This window comes from Ochotona princeps, chromosome 8 (genome assembly GCF_030435755.1).
Source record: "Ochotona princeps isolate mOchPri1 chromosome 8, mOchPri1.hap1, whole genome shotgun sequence".
Classification (NCBI taxonomy): Eukaryota; Metazoa; Chordata; class Mammalia; order Lagomorpha; family Ochotonidae; genus Ochotona; species Ochotona princeps.
This window is the reverse complement of record NC_080839.1, coordinates 16013777-16030501: the sequence shown is the minus strand read 5'-3', so window position 1 is coordinate 16030501 and position 16725 is coordinate 16013777. Positions and strand designations below refer to the sequence as shown.

General features: G+C 43.2%; 1 protein-coding gene across 6 annotated transcripts in view; it reads left to right on the top strand.

Moving 5' to 3' along the window:
• The window catches only part of KDM3A (lysine demethylase 3A), a 141810-nt gene that overhangs the window by 75717 nt on the left and 49368 nt on the right, over positions 1-16725 (top strand). Inside the window, exons 1-2 of one of the 6 annotated variants that reach the window (XM_004590728.4) lie at positions 14636-14814; positions 15702-15922. The exons of 1 other annotated variant lie outside the window; for it this stretch is intronic. In XM_004590728.4, coding sequence (XP_004590785.2) covers positions 14778-14814; positions 15702-15922 — 258 coding nt within the window. In that variant the 5' untranslated portion in view covers positions 14636-14777. Of the gene's footprint in view, positions 1-14635; positions 14815-14853; positions 15173-15352; positions 15505-15701; positions 15923-15945; positions 16169-16725 lie in introns of those variants that run through there. 4 more of the 6 variants (XR_009245939.1, XR_009245940.1, XR_009245942.1 and 1 more) reach the window with 4 other exon arrangements.

The following is a 16725-nucleotide window of genomic DNA, read 5'->3' as shown; positions in this document are numbered from 1 at the left end:
GACCATTAGCAGGGAGCTGGATGAGATGTGGAGCAGCCGGGACTGATGCCCATAAGTGATGCCAACACTGCAGGTGAAGGGTTAGGCTGTGATGCCACTGTGCCAGCCCCTTAATGATGGTTTCCATTTCATGTATGGTGAAGACACAGGGAAGTCTGAACCTAACTGCTCACTCTTTTCCATGCTCTTTCCTTTCACTGGTGTGTTCGCAGAGAGGTTAGGATGAGAGATCTGAGAGAGACTCCCTCTAGAGCACAGATATTCCAGGCGTGTTGAAATCACAGGGTGATACAGAGAATGGAGAAGCACTCTGGGCCTTGTGATGAATATGAGGGGCCCAGGTGCCCATAGCTCGGGGAGAGACATGTAAGCTAAGTAAAGGCTCCCGGGAAGAACTGTATTAGGCAACAGCTAGGAGAAGCAGGAACACTTGGCAAGACCACTGAGGTGCAGCTATGTGGGTCCCGATGGCATCTATGAATGGGTCAGAAGGAAAACAATGTCAAATACTCACATCCCAAGCTCCACCAAAGGAAAGTTCTAATACCATGAGGCAGAGACTAGGGTGAGGCAAATGTGGTCAGTGAGGCACACACCTTGGACACAGAAGCAGCAGTGTGGAAGGACTCAACAACCAAGATACGTATGGGCAGGCATATCATGCTGCAGTTTAGCCATTGCTTCTGATGCACTTATGCCATATTAAAGTACCTGGGTTTGAGTCCTCTCTGTGTTCCTAACTCCATTTGCTTGCTAATACAGCCCCCTAAAGCAGCTGGTGGTAGCTCGGTAGTTGGGTCCCTGCCATCCACATGGGAAATTCAGACTGAGTTCTTGGCTTCTGACTTTGACATGACCTGATCCTGGTTGTTAGAAGGATGTAAAAGAATCATCTCTAACAATCAGCCCTCTGTCTCTCTTTCAAATAAAATAAATTATTTAAAGAGCAGAGAAATATAAGTAATATTTTAGTGCAATTTTTTGAAAACTCAAGGTTCATGCAAAAAGTACAAGATAAGCAAAATGTTGAAATTTTAAATGAAGATAGAAATAGCACTGACAATTTTTCCTCCTGCTCCGCATACTACTATGGCTTTAGCACAGCACTTACTGATCATATCTAGTTGTAACTTTGCAAATGCCTCACTTGCTTGGCTTAAGTCCTGGCTTTGACCTGCTCTCAAATAATTCAAAGCATATGATAAACTGAATGTAAGCAACACAGAGCCCAGCCCCCTTCAGTTCTAGATGATCCCACTGCATTAACAGCTTGATAAAAGAAGACACACTCTTTTTTGAATATAAATATTGTGTCCCGATCTTCAGTTACTTTGCATATTATATGTGTCAATTAAAAATTTAAGACAGAAGAGCAAGAAAATCAAAACCATTCTCAAGAGAGAAAACAGGCAGTAAAACCAGGCGCAGAGATGATCTATCTATTATGTAATCACACTTGATATGTGAATAACTGATAAATATGTTAGAACATCCAGTGAACAATACTATGCAGTGGACAACAGTGTGAACAACTGGAGAATTTTCCTGAAGAAATAAAAAATAACAGAACAAAATGGAAATGCTGTAAGTAAAAAAATATATAAAAGATACAAAGAATTCTTTTTTTCCCAAATAATTCTTTTTTAATTTTTTATGTTTTGCCACATGAGTAACAGTCCACTAGGGAATGATATCAGTAAATGAGAAGCAGAAAATAATAATGGTAACAAAGAACAGAAAAAAGAATAAGCAAACAAGAAACTAAAAAACTTTTCCTCAGGAGTTTAAACAAAGGCTGCACATGATAAATGTCAAAGTCTTGCTCATACCTATAGATTACATTTTTTGAATTCTGTGCATTAGTTATCACAGAGTAGGGGAAATGTATGATGTTTTTCTTTGGGTTATTATTTTAATGATTTTCAATTGCATTTATTTAGTTGGAAAATATTGCATTCTTTTTTATGACTGGGTAGTATTCCATAGTGTATATGTATCACATTTTCTCTAGCCAGTCACTCACTGATGGGCAGCTGGGTTGATTTCTTAGCTGTTGTTAATTGAGCTGCTATAAATGTCGGAGGTACAATTTACTCTCTTTTATGCTGATTTCAATTCATGTCAATTAATTTTTAAGAATGGATTCACTGGGTCAATTAATTTTGGAGTGTGGGATGATAGATCTATTTTCAGATATCAGGAATCTTCATATTGTCTTCCATAATGGTTGCACTAGTTTATATTCTCACAACAATGGATTATAGCACTTCCTCGCACCCCTGTTGACATCCTCATTTGCATTTATTATTTTTTGATTTTCAGATGATAGCTATTCTACCTGAGATAAGATAAAACTTCATTGTGTTTTTATTTGCATTTCTCTGAGGACTAGTAAGCCTAAGCATTTTTTCAGATGTCTGTTGGCCATTTGAATCTCATCCTTTGAGGAATGCCTATTCCTGTCCTTTGCCCATTTCTTGACTGTTTGTTTTGTTATTGTTGAGTTTCTTGAGCTCTTATAGAGCCTGAATATTAATCCTCTATCCATTGTATAGTTTGTAAATATTTTCTCTCATTTTGCTTTGCTGTTTCCTCACTTTGTTGATGGTTGCCTTGCAGTAACCATCAGTGTGGTGCTGAAGTTCCTTAAGTTGATACAATCCCATTTGCTTATTTTTGTTTTGATTGCCTGTACTTCTGGGGACTTTTCCAAGAAATCTTTGGCCTATGCCTATGTCTTACTTCTGATATTTTCTCCCGGTAGATTAATGGTATCAGGTCATAGATCTACATCCTTGATCCACTTAGGGTTGATTTTTGTATAAGTAGATCCAGTTTTCCTGCACTGTTTGTTGAAGTCACTGTCCTTTCTCCCTGGATTAATTTTGGTTCACTTGTCAAAAATTAGTTGGCTGTTGATGTGTGGGTTCATTTCTGGGACTTCTATTCTGTCCAATTGATCTTTAGGTCTGTTTTTGTGCCAGTATCTGGCTACTTTGATTATAACTGTATATCTTTAAGTCTGGTATTGTGATGCCTCTAGCTTTGTGTGTGTTGTTCAGGATTGCTGTAGCTCTTTGTTGTCTCTTGTGTTTCCATAAGAATTTAGCATTGCCTTTATTTTTATTTTCTACTTTTTTAAAGATTTATTTTTATTGGAAAGTCAGATATACAGAGAGGAAGATCTTCTGTCCAATGGTTCAGTTCCAAAGTGACCGCAATGGCTGGAGCTGAGCCAATCCAAAGCCAGGAGCCAGGAGCTCTTCCAGGTCTCCCACGAGGGTGCAGGGTCCCAAGGCCTTGGGCCGTCCTTAACTGCTTTCCCAGGCCACAAGCAGGGAGCTGAATGGGAAGCGAGGCCGCCGGGATTAGAACTGGTGACCATATGGGATCCTGGCGCATGCAAGGTGAGGACCTTAACCACTATGCTGTTGCACTTGGCCGTAGCATTGATTTTTTATATTTGAAGCGAATGTCACAGGTATTTTGATTAGAATTTGAAAATTACTTTTGGTGGTATGGACATTTTGATAATACTTATTCCACTAATCTATAAATATGGAATGTTTTTCTATTTAATGTTTTGTAGTTTTCTATATAGATTTTTTTTTTTTTACAGCTTTTATAACTGGGACAGATCCTGCAAGTTCTTATTCGGGTATGAGGATGTTTGTACGAAGGCTGTTGGTTTTTATAGCTTGTTGACTTTATAGACTGCAACTTTACCAAACTCTCTTACAAGTTCCAAAAGTATCTTAGTAGAATCTTTTGGTTCTTCTATATAGAGGATCATGTCTTTTGCAAATAGACATATTGTGACTTCCTCCTCCTTTCAATTTCTGTTTGTTCTGGAAAGTCTTAATTTCACCTTTGTATAAAAATATGAGCTTGTTGGGTGTAGTATATGGTTGGCAGTTTCTTCCTGTTAGGACCTGTATTGTGTCTCGTCATTCTCTCTCAGCCTGCGGCAGTTGTAATGTGAAATAAGTTGGGAATGTGATTGGAGATCCTCTGCAGGTGGTCAGTCATTTCTCTGGTGCACATTTTGGCATCTTTGTCCTACTGTGGAAAGCTTGACTACAGTGTATCATGGTGAAGATTTTTCTGGTCATGTTTATTAGGAATTTTCTGTGCTTCTTGTACTTGAATGCCCTTTTGTTCCTCCCTATTAGGAAATTTTCCAGTTATTCCTTCTCTGAACAGGTCTAATAATCCACACCTTCAGGAACTCCCGAAACACATATATTTGGTCATTTCATGATATCACACACACTTTTTTTTTCTGGCTTTACTCAATGCTACTTTTTAATTTTTTAGCTGAGATTTTTTCCAGAGAATTAATTTCTAGCTCACTAACTTTGTTGTTAAATCTTTCCACTGTTTTGTTTTTTAATTTGTCATATTACATTTTTTATCTCTACTATTTGCTTGATTTCTCCTCAAACTTTCTATCTCGGGAGAATTTTACATTTGTGTCTTAGATGGACCTTCTAATTCTTGCTACTGCTTTTCATTATTTTTAAGTAATTTGATGATCATTTTTGAATCCATATTTGTGCATTTCATCAATTTTCATCTTTGCATTTTGTTATTGTGGTGCTGTTATGTTGCTTTGGGGGAGTCAATTTGTCTCCCTTATTCATGCTTCTCGTGTATGTCTGCTTATTTTTGATCACTTCTACCGGTATCAGTCTTCCTTTTCTGATAGTCTTTATCTTTAACTGTGCCTCTGGGGCTTGGTGGAATGACTGCTCCTTCAATGTGTGTCTGGACTATGAACTAGACGTGGGCAGTGTACTGTGGTCTGAACCAAGAAGTGAGGTGAGAGTTCAGGGTGACAATCAGCTTGGGCATGATGGAGCTCCTCTTGTCCACCCTGGGGGAGGCAGTGTTCCTACCTGATCACTGCCCGAACTGCTATCTTTTCAGGTAACTTATGCCCAGTGTTTAGCCCGTGGTAGCTGGAATCCCCACCCATGTCAGCACATGAAACACACAATCTGTACAGTTCTCCATGTGCCCAGAGATTGAGGCACGCACCACATATGATCGCACAGGCACTGAATGTCCACCATCTTCATACAGAACATTCCCACAGTCCCAGGGGGCCGAAGTGCCCTTCAGCTGCAGAGGGCAGCAGGGCTGTCTACTCCAGCGATCTCAGGTGTTCTACCTTTGTAGCATGTGTTGCTTCCCTTTCCTTGAGGGCTTATTGAAGGGTTGTGGGGGATAGGTTGTATGCACCCCATTCATTGGGCTATCTGCCCTAACTCTCAGTGAAGGGCAAGGATTCATCCTTTTGATGGAACCTCCTAATCATTTGCATCAGCACAGAATTGGGATACGCCATGGTTGAAATATTCACCTGCAGCCTCTTCTGGAACCCTTCGAGCCTCTTCTGGAAGCAGTGGCATGGTAACTCTTACTTGAAGTCTGGTGAGCTGTGGCTCATGCTGACCTGACCCCTGGCTGCCGTTTAGAGCTGACCACAAATAGCACTTCTGTCCCATAGAGGTTCCCATATTTTCCTTTACTACCTTGCTGGAAATTTTTGTCAAACTTCTATAAACAAGGCCCTACCTTCATTCTCTTGAGACAAGTTGTTGGAGGCTGCTGGGCACTACCATGGGGTGGGGTGGAAGAATTCCTTTCAAGACAGGTTATTGACACAGAAATCACTGAACTTGAATAAAAGTTCAAGTGAAAACACAAAGATGAGAAAGAATGACAGAATGGGAGAGAAAGCATAGAGAGGAAGCTTTTGAGGAATACAGAACAACATTTAACACTTTTCCATATAAGTAAATATGAGAAGAGTAAATATGTGAGAAAAAAGTCAAGGGGCCGCTGCTGTGTTGTATCTGGCAAAGCCACCACCACTATCAGCACTGGTTTGAGTCTAAGATGCTCCACTTCCCATCCAGATCCCTGATAATGTGACTGGGAAAGCAGTGGAGAGTGGCCCAAGTGCTTGGGCACCAGTACTCATGCGGGACGCTGGGAAGAAACTTCTGGCTGCTGGCTTTGGATTGACCAACCTGTGGCTGTTAGGACCATTTGGGGAGTGAAGCAGTAGATGGAAGTTTTCTCTCTCACTTGTGTGCTCTCTCTCTAACTCTGCCTTTCAAGTAAATAAACAAATCTTTTTAAAAAATAAACATTTGAATGGATAATGATCATATTTTTTCTTAAAATTGATGGATGCTACTGGACCCCCTCTAGAAAGTTCAGTAAACCTATAGTAGGTTAAATACAATGAACATACATATGGACGTAAGAAATGAATTGTTAAAAATCAAAGGTAGAGCGGCCCGGCGGCGTGGCCCGGCGGCGTGGCCTGGCGGCTGAGGTCCTTACCTTGTAGGCGCCAGGATCCCATATGGACGCTGGTTCTGGTCCCTGTGGCTCCACTTCCCATCCAGCTCCCTGCTTATGGCCTGGGAAAGCAGTCGAGGACAGCCCAAAGCTTTGGGTTCCTGCACCCGTGTGGGAAACCTGGAAGAAGTTCTTGGCTCCTGGCTCCTGGCTTCGGATCGGCACAGCACCGGCCATTGCGCTCACTTGGGGAGTGATTCATCAGACGGAAGATCTTCCTCTCTGTCTCTCCTCCTCTCTGTATATCTGACTTTGTAATAAAAATAAATAAATCTTAAAAAAAATCAAAGGTAGAGAGAATACCTTGAAAACAAATCTTCCAAAAAGAAGACACTAAATGCAGGACAATGTTAGGAATAAGGTCTGACTGCTCATCAGCAGAAGCAAGGGCCAAAAGATGTGTTAGCATCCTTAAAGGTGAAAGAAAAAAAAATGGATCCTGTCAAACTGGAATTGTGTATCTAACAAAAATATGCTTCCAAAAATAAAGGTGAAAATAAAACTTTTTAAAAAGATTTATTTTATTTTATTTTTATTGGAAAGTCAGATATACAGAGAGGAAGAGAGATAAGAAGATCTTCCGTCTGTTGATTCACTCCCCACGCAGCTGCTATGGCAGTTGGAGCCTCTTCTGGGTCTCCCATGGGGGTGCAGGATCACAAGGCTTTGGGCCGTTCTTGACTGCTTTTCCAGGTCACAAGCAGGGAGCAGAATGGGAAGCAGAGCCTCCGGGATTAGAACTGGTGCTCACATGGGATCCGGGCACATGCAAGTCGAAGACTTAGCCACTAGGCTACCATGCTGGGCCCAAAATAAAACTTTTTAAATAGGTAAAAGTTGAAAGAAATTATTTCCAGCAGATATAAACTCTAAGATCTACTAAAATAACTTCATTAATAGAAAAGAATTGTCAGGGCACTGTAGTGCAGTGTGTTAAGCTGCTGCCTGTAGTGCTGGCATCCCATATAGGCACTGGTTTGAGTCCTGCATTCTCTGTTTCTGATCAAGCCCCCTCCTAACACACCTAGGAGAGCAGTGGAGGATGGCCTGAATGCTTAGTTCCTTGTTACATGCTCCTACCTTCAGTTTGGCCCAGCCACAATTGTTCCAGCCATTTGTGGAGTGAACTAGTTAGATGGAAGATCTTTCTTTGTCTCTCCTTTTTTCTTTTCAAATAAAAGTAAATAAATCCTAAAAATATTTGCTAAACTTGCCCTCAAAGCTGCACAAATTATTGGTATACATACACTTAACAATAAACTGACCTTTTAATAATTTCTTTTTAAAAGATTTATTTATTTTTATTGGAAATCCAGATTTACAGAGGGAAGGAGAGACAGAGAAAAAGATCTTCATCTACTGGTTCACTCCCCAAGTGGCTACAACAAGCTGAGCCAATCCAGGCCAAGAGTAAGGAGCCTCCTCCAGCTCTCCCATGTGGGTGTAGGGTCCCAAAGCCCTGGGTTGTCGTCCACTGCCCTCCCAGGCCATAGCAGGGAGCTGGAAGGGCGGTAGAATAGCCGGGATACAAACCAGTGCCCATATGGGATCCTAGTGTATGCAGCGTGAGGACTTAAACCCTTAGGCTACCATGCCAGGCCAACCTTTTCTTTTTTTAAAAAAAAATATGTACTCCATTTTTGTTTGAAAGGCAGAGTTGCATTAGAAAGAATGAAATTCTACCATTTGCAACAAGGTGATTCCGTTATGCTCAGTGAAATAAGTCAGTTTTAAAAGGACAATACCATATGCTCTTTTTGATTTAAGGTAATCTTCATGCACATTACAAAATAACAAGATATATAGGTAAACAGCTATACACATGAACTCTCATAAGTGAATGTGCAATGGAAACTAGAGTGCTAGGAAACAAAGAGACACTGCAGTAGGCATCTCTACTCCTGCGTAAGAGAAGGAGCACCAGTGAAATTGTTAAGTATAGCTTGACAACAAGATACTGTATTTCCTACCATTGCCTATACACACGATGCCATGACATACGTAAATAGCAAAGTGTTGGTGCTATTGTGACTGAAGCTGAAGGACCATACTGGTGGAAATGTGGTGGAAATGGGGGTAGGGAAAAGTGGGGAAAAGAGGAAAGAGGTAAGGGAGAGATGGGGGAAGTCCTAAACTCTATGATGGAAAACAAACAAAGGTTAAAAATAGAAAAATAATATATTAGGCCATTTTTATTTGAAAGACAGAGCTACACGGAGAAGGGGAAAGAGGGAGGGAGAAAGAGAAGAGTGATCCACCATCTATTGGTTATTCCTCAGATGGTCACAATAGCTAGGATTGGGCCAGAATGAAGCTAAGAGCCAGAAGAGTTTTCTAAGTCTCCCATGCGGGTGAAGGAATCCAAGGCCTTGAGCCATCCCACTGCTTCCCCAGGCCTCAAGCAGGAGTCTGGATTGAAAGTGGAACAGCTGAGACATGATGCAGTGACCATATTGCGATGCCTGTACCACAGGTGGAGGCATAGCCTATTATGTCCTGGTACTGGCCAGTTGTTACGTGTCATTTGAAGTGACAGTCACTCAGTTAACTAGTGGCAGTATTGAGACTAGAATGAATGGAGGTACTTCAGAAAGTTCATGGAAATAAAATTAAAAGGCTTATTTGGTACCAAAAAATGTAAAACCCAAGCATAGTTTTTCTGTAACACACATTTTCCATGTATTTTTTGAGGACATATTGTATATATGGATTCCATTTTTTTTTTACACTAAAGTAAACTTGTCTTTGAATTCCACTTGTCTTCTAACATTTTACAGCTCTCTCCTATAGACTGGAGTTGGCTGATTTTTACTGTTCAGTGGAGGTGATTTTTGGCAATCTGCATGCTCACCTATGTTCATTGGCAGCATCAGTGGTCTCCTGCTCAGTTTATCTCTTTGACATTACTCTCTCCTCTGCCCACCCTGAATCATCTTACAGGTTGAAATTCTCCCTTCCTTCTTTCCAGTGTGCACCTCTCCTCTGGCGCTTCTCCTTGTTCTCTTGATCTTGAGAGTGCCCATTGTTAATCTCTCATGTATGTCCCCTTGCTCTCCTTGAGCTCTGCTTTCCCCAAGCCAGACTTGCTCGTACGTGAACACTCTCCTTGAGCATGTCTTTTGGATCTAACATGTGACAGTAGGTTTCCTCCATGAATGTGCCTTTTGTGAATTGAACTTCTGTGTATTTTCTTTCTATACGTGGTCTCTGACTTCTGCCAAAACAGAGAGTCAAGAACTTTATCTGGCTTGATCTACCACATGGGTGGCAGGTGTCTATGACATGAGCCATCACCTCTGCCTCCTAGGGTCTGCATTGGCAGAAAGATGGATTCAGAATCTGAAACTGGAGTCATGTACTCCACCTGGGGACTGATAGGGGATGCAGACTCCTTCACTGGTAAGGCAACCACCTGCTCTGGTGTGATGATCTTTCATAGCACCATCTTCTTGAGTTTATGAATTATAACAACTTGGTATTAATGTTCTCAAGTTACCTACAAATGGTATGACCCTTTCCCAATTTTAATTTGTGCATTGTATTGCTTATTTTTCTTATTTTAGAACATTAACAATCGATCTCCTTTGTGATCTGAAAAGTAGTGAAAGCATTGGGCATCTTTATTTTGTTCATAACCTTAGGAAGCTTTCAAAATTTTACAATTAAGATGTTTAATTGTGTTTCTTGTAGGCTCCTTTACCTAATTGTGGAACTTTCTTTTGCTAATAATATACTATGAGGTTTTATAATAAATGCAAATGAAACTTTATTAAATATTTCTTGTGCACCTATTCAGATCATCATATGTATTTTCTCCTTTAATCTATCGATATAGTAGGATGTAACATAGCCTTAAAAATTTCAAAGTAACATAGGAATATACTCACCTCCTAAAATGAAAGGGTTACAGTGTGTGAAAAAATTGGGAACATGTTGATCAAAAGACAAAATTTTCAGTTAAAGGAAACAAATTCAGGAGATCTGTATACTATGATGATCACAGTAAATAACATTGCATTTTCTATTTGGACATTGTTGAGACTAGATTTGAAGTCTTCAGTCCACAAAAATGTGAGGGAATTCAAATGTTAAGTATTCTGATTTAGCCATCCAACAATATGTACCCAGCCAAAAGTCATGTTGCATGCCATTAATATATGCAAATTTTACTTGTCCAATAAGCTCAGTGAAAAAAAAAAGAAAAAACAAACATTAAAAAATGAGATAACGGGCCTGGCATGATAGCATAGTGTTTAAGGTTCTCACCTTGAACGCGCTGGAATCCCATATGGGTGCCAGTTCTAATCCCGGCAGCTCCACTTCCCATCAAGGTCCCTGCTTGTGGCCTGGGAAGGCAGTCGAGGACGGCCCAATGCCTTTGGACCCTGAACCTGCGTGGGAGACCCGGAAAGAAGTTCCTGGTTCCTGGCTGCTGGCTTCAGATTGGTGCAGCACTGGCCGTTGCTGCCATTTGGGGAGTGAATCATCGGACGGAAGATCTTTCTCTCCTGCTCTCTGTATATCTGACTTTGCAATAAAAATAAATAAATCTTTTAAAAAATGAGATAATTACAAATAATACTATCTCTTTAGATCGATGTTGCTGATTCTATTATTTCTTTTTTAGGATTTATTTATTTTTCTTTGAAAGGTAGATGTTTAAGAAAGAGAAGGAAATATATAAAGAGAAAGTCTTCTCTCTCCTGGTTCACTCACCAAATGGCCGCAGTGGCCAGAGCTGAGCTGATCCAAGTTGGGAGCCAGGAGCTTTTTCTGGGTGTTTTACATGGGTGCAGGGGCCCAAGACTTTGGGCCATCTTCCATTGCTTTCCCAGCAGAGAGCTGGATGGGAAGTGGAGCAGCTGGGATATGAACTGGTGCCCACATCGGATGCTGGTGCCAGTAGGTGGAAGATTAGCTTGCTATGCCATTGCATCAGTCCTCCTGGTTTTATTTCTTAATCATTCATCTGAAAGGCATGAAGTGACAGAGACAAGGATACCGTCCATCTGCTGATTTACTCCCCAGATGCTTACAGTAGATGGTGCTACTGTGGAAGTCAGTAACTCCACCCATGCACCTGAGCCACCAGTTTTAGTGTATAACCCAATAGCCAGTAATCAGTGTGTTAATAATTCAGTAGAATGTGTATACTGTCATTGTTTTTGGTGTATTTTTACATGCGCACTATTTTTTTTAAAGATTTATTTATTTTATTACAAAGTCAGATTTACAGAGAGGAAGAGAGACAGAGAGGAAGATCTTCTGTCCGATGATTCACTCCCCAGTGAGCCACAACGGCCCGTGTGCGCTGATCCGAAGCCGGGACCTGGAACCTCTTTTGGGTCTCCCACGCGGGTGCAGGGTCCCAATGCATTTGGCAGTCCTCAACTGCTTTCCCAGGCCACAAGCAGGGAGCTGGATGGGAAGTGGGACTGCCGGGATTAGAACTGGCATCCATATGGGATCCCGGGGCGTTCAAGGTGAGAACTTTAGCTGCTAGGCCATGCCGCCGGGCCCTACATGCACACTTTTGTAATAAACTTTTTAATATGTGGGAGCAGCATAGCACAAAACAATAAAAGTATACTAAACACATAAGCTCACAACATAATTGTTAACAATATCAAGTATTATATTTTGTATCTATTGTGTGAACTTTCATAAGTCACAATAGATTTATCACAAGTATCACCACAAATGATTACAGCATTGTACTGCAACATTGTAACATCTACAAGAAGAATTCTCCTGCTCCTCTGTTGTCTGAGACTGCTATTGCATACGATGTTATTGACTAAATATGATTATATGTGGCACCAAATCAATCTTTTATTCAAATGTATTTTGATAATATATCCTTACTGATAATATATCCTTATTTTTCATTAATTTTCAAAAATTTGACAGCTTTCCAATGTATACATTAAATCATTTATTCATTTTAGTTATGTATTTATGAATTGACATGCATTTTGCTACCACAAACAATGCTGAAAGGAACAATGTTGCAGATGTCTTCTAGTTTGTGTGTTTGGATGTTTTTCTATGGAAAATATACTGTTCAGTTTCTATTAACTTTTCAAAAAATATGAATGGTATTGAATATAATTTAATGCTTTAAATAATTCTAGTTTCCAAGGTAGCTTAAGAAGAAATTCATGAATAGATGTCAGATGTCAGCTCTACCACAATGACCATATGATTTCTCTCTTTTAATTCTTGTGGTGAATTATAGTAATTTTGCAACATGGAAATATCTTTATATTCATGTGATAACGAAACTGATTCATGATGAATTTAAAACATACTTGATATATTTTTTTGAAGATTTATTTTATTTTTATTACAAAGTCAGATATACTGAGAGGAGGAGAGATAGAGAGGAAGTGGAGCTGCCGGGATTAGAACCAGCGGCCATATGGGATCAAGGCGAGGACCTTAGCCACTAGGCCACACTGCCGAGCCCTAAAACATACTTGATATTTTATATAAGAAGTGTCAATTTGTGTTCATAACTAAGTAAATCATAGCTTTTATTTTCTGCTTCATTTTTACATCTTTTTTTTACATCTTTTTTATGCTATGGAACCATGCATATAACACAGAAATAATATATTACTTCAACTCCAGTATAATTTGTTTTTTTTTGAAATTAGTACTTATTAAGTATTCTTGATACTTTACTTTTAAAAGTTTACCAGAGAAAAGTATTTGTACAATTGATGTATTTAAATCTTGTACTCTAATAAGAAATTGTCAACATTTTTCATAGTTCTAATAATATTCCACTTAGGTTATATTTTTGAAAACATGATCTTTACCTAACCATACAATTCTTCTATTGATTCTTTTAGTAATATGTCTATGTTGTTTTCCTTTGATTGCTATTTAACGCAGACTTTCTGTGTTATTGTATGAGTTTGTTCTTAGTTAATAATTGTATTTTGTTTTTAGTTCTAGTTGTCTTTTTCATTTCATGGGTAAAATTAACCCACTTACATTTATTGTAAATACTAATGTTTCAACTTATTCCCTCATTTTGTCTACTTCTTAAAGTCATGCTTGCTTCTACAGTTGGTTCTGGACTTGTGATGGCATCACTCAGTTTCTTTTGACTGTACTATGGCGCAAAGTAATACACATTCAGGAGAAATGGCACTTGGGATTTTGGTCTTTTGGGGGACTGGTTATATTTGGTAGGATTCTTCCTCTGATGTAGGGCATCAACAGCAGCTAGGTCTGTGGTGAGATCACGAGGGTAAAAACTGACTTTATGTTGTACTATTCTCCTAAGGTATAACACTTGGCCATTAGCTGTGCTGTATATAATGCCTTTTCAAGTTCTATTTCCAAATTATGAACTTATCAAAATGTTACCCTAATGTAAATCAAGAAGCATCTGTTGTTTCTTTTGCTCTTCTTTTATTGGACTGATTTTCTTTGTTCCATTCTTTTCCCCTTTTATCATCTAGCTTCACTCCAACTATTGTGATTCTTAACTTTAAAAACTTAAAGGTCACTCACTGAGAACATATTTAAAATCAATACCTGGAGTCAGTTTGCATCTGATCACTCAAATACCTTTCTGAACCTTTTGAGTCCTTGTTTTCTTACACTCGGAAACATAGGTTTTCCATTGTGTTAAGATTAAATGTGATGTCATGTAAAGCACCAGCCTTTATTACGAGGTCTTCAATTCCTCTATTTTTTCTTCTTCAATTAGGGGGTAAAAAATCCCCAGGTTCACAGACTACAATCCATTTTTCAAATTTCCTTTGTCCTTCAAAGTCACTTCCATTTTCCTATGTTGTGTTAACTATGGCCTTCACTTACTCTTTGAATGTTTTGGAAACCTCAATATCTTCTTATCTCATCATACCAAAAAAACACACTCCGTTCTTCGCTGTTCTCAACGTCCTCTCTCCCCGTGGATTTCAAGAACGTCATTTCCCAGGGACTCCATGCCTTGCTTCATCTATCCTTCAAAATGGCGGCCTTCAGATGTTCCCGATGAGCACCACGTGCGCCTGCGCCTCCCGCGGCCATTTCCCCCAGCAGCCCCAGCTCCGGCCTGGGCTCTGCAAGGCGCCTGCGCACCAGCCTCCCAGGCGCCGTGGCTCCGCCCTCCGACTGAGTACGCCTGAAACCGCACGTTCTCTTCCCTGCCCTCCCCCGTCGACGCCGCACCGCCCTCGGCCCTTTCCTGTGAGATTCTTCCGCCGAGTGGAAACTGCCTCTCGACAGTCCCGCGCCCTTGAGCCATCCCCGCAGGCAGTTACAGCTCGGGGCCTGGCCATTCCGTCTGATGTGTGCGCCACAGCCACTTTCCTCCGGGCCCCCAAGTTGAGCAGCCATTTCGTGGGACTCTTTCGCGTGTCGTGAGGCCACAAACGGAAAGAATGGCCCTGCGGCGGAGGGATCTCTCGCTCACTCTGTGTACTTTACCCTAATGGGGGTCGCCCGGGAGTCGGCCGGGGGAGGGGAGAGGGAGGAGGCAAGCCCAGGAATTGTTTTTTTCTGTCGCCCCGCCCTAGCCGGGCCGGCCAATGGGGCCGGGCCGTCTCCCTTGGAGCCCCGCCCCACTCGCTGGCCTTCGCCAATGAGCGGCGGCAGCGGCTCCGCGGGGGCGGGCCCGGGAGGCTGTGCGTGTCTTGTGAGAGCTCTTGAACCAAGTCAGAAGCGAGAGTCGGCTGGGGCGGCTGGAGACGGCGGCGGCCGCCGGTGACTCAGGGAGGCGGGAGGCGGGGGAAGAGCGCCGCGGCCTCGGCTGCGCCGAGAGAAGGCAGGAAGAAAGGTGAAGGCGCCGAGCCCGGGCCCCGGGGCGCTGCAGGCGGCGCAGGCCCGGACGCTGGGGGTCCCTGCCCCCCTCGTTGCCGAGGGGTTCGTCGGCAGCCGCGAAGCTCTGGGCTCGCCGGGACCGAGGCGAGGCGGGGCGGGGCGGCCGGGCAAGTGCGGATTCGCGGGCCGCCCCAGGGCGGGGAGCCGGCGGCCCGGGGCTGCGCTGGGGGTGGGGGGCCCGGCCCTCTGCCCTTCGGGGCCCTCCCCGGGGCTTCCGGGCCACTTGATTGTGCACTTGAGCCGCCCCTCCTGGTTGCCCTCACTGCTTCTGCCTTCCTAGCCTGCAAGGTTTTCGGAAAAAGCGAAACTTGGGAGCGCTGGGAGTCACGCGGCTCCGGGGCCGCCGGTGGCGGGTGGGTGGGTGGGTGGAGGGGGTGGTGTCCGCAGCACCCGAGGGGTGTGAGTGTGTGGGGGGTGGGTGCTGGGGGCCGCGCCACCCGCCCCGGCCGCCTCCGTTGCATGTTTTTGTGTGTGTGTGTTTGCAGGGAGGCGCCCTTCCTGCAAGGCGTTGGAAACCATGGTGCTCACGCTGGGAGAAAGTTGGCCGGTTTTGGTGGGCAAGCGATTCCTCAGTCTGTCGGCGGCCGACGGCGGCGGCGACGGCGCCCACGACAGCTGGGACGTGGAGCGCGTCGCCGAGTGGCCCTGGCTCTCCGGGACCATTCGCGCTGTCTCGCACAGCGACATTACCAAGAAGGATCTGAAGGTAAAAGCCTGCGCGCACCCCGGCTGGGGGGCTGGGGGCGGGGGCTTGGCCGCCGGACGGTTGGCCGTTACCGTGGTAACCGCGACCGGCAGGCATCCCACCCTCCCCCCGCCCTCTTCTCGCCTGCCTTCCCTCCTCCCACCACCGCCCCCCGTTCGGAAACGGACCACCCCAAAGTTGGCATCCGATCTGAAGGTGCCAAGAAGTAGACCTTGAAAGTCTTTGGAATGGTTGTGTGGAGTGGAGGTGTGTGCTTGGCCTGGAGTTCCTGGCTGCGTGTGTTTAATCATGGGCTTGGGGTTGTTAAGACACGCCTCGTGAGGGCCCCACCAGGCCTGGCTTGGTTGACTCCCGTGGCAGGAGTGATTAGCCTGGGCTGGGGGTGCCGTTGGGAGTTGAGGGTTGGTGACTGCAGGTGTTTGCACATGAGTTTTTGTTTGCTCCTCATTTACTCGCCCAACTTTTCTCCCTCTCTGCCCCCATCTCTCTCTCAACTTTCAGACCTGTTAGCAATGTATGCACGAGGAGAGAGAGGTGGAGCTTAGTTGCGCCTGGCTATCAGGGTGGGTTTGTGTCCCTATATGGTGGGTCAAGGCAGCAGTGGGTTCCTGGTTGTCTGTGATGAGCCTGTTGGTGGGTGTGGAATGTGACCATATAAGGAGGGATGGGGTGGAGCCACTCCATATATGGTGTGTTGGAGGAATGGCTTGGAAATGCTGCACTTGTGGTGTGTGTTGGGGGGCGGTATGAGCGAGACAAATGGGAACAAGTGCACACAGTGATTTGTTAAGATCAGAATGACA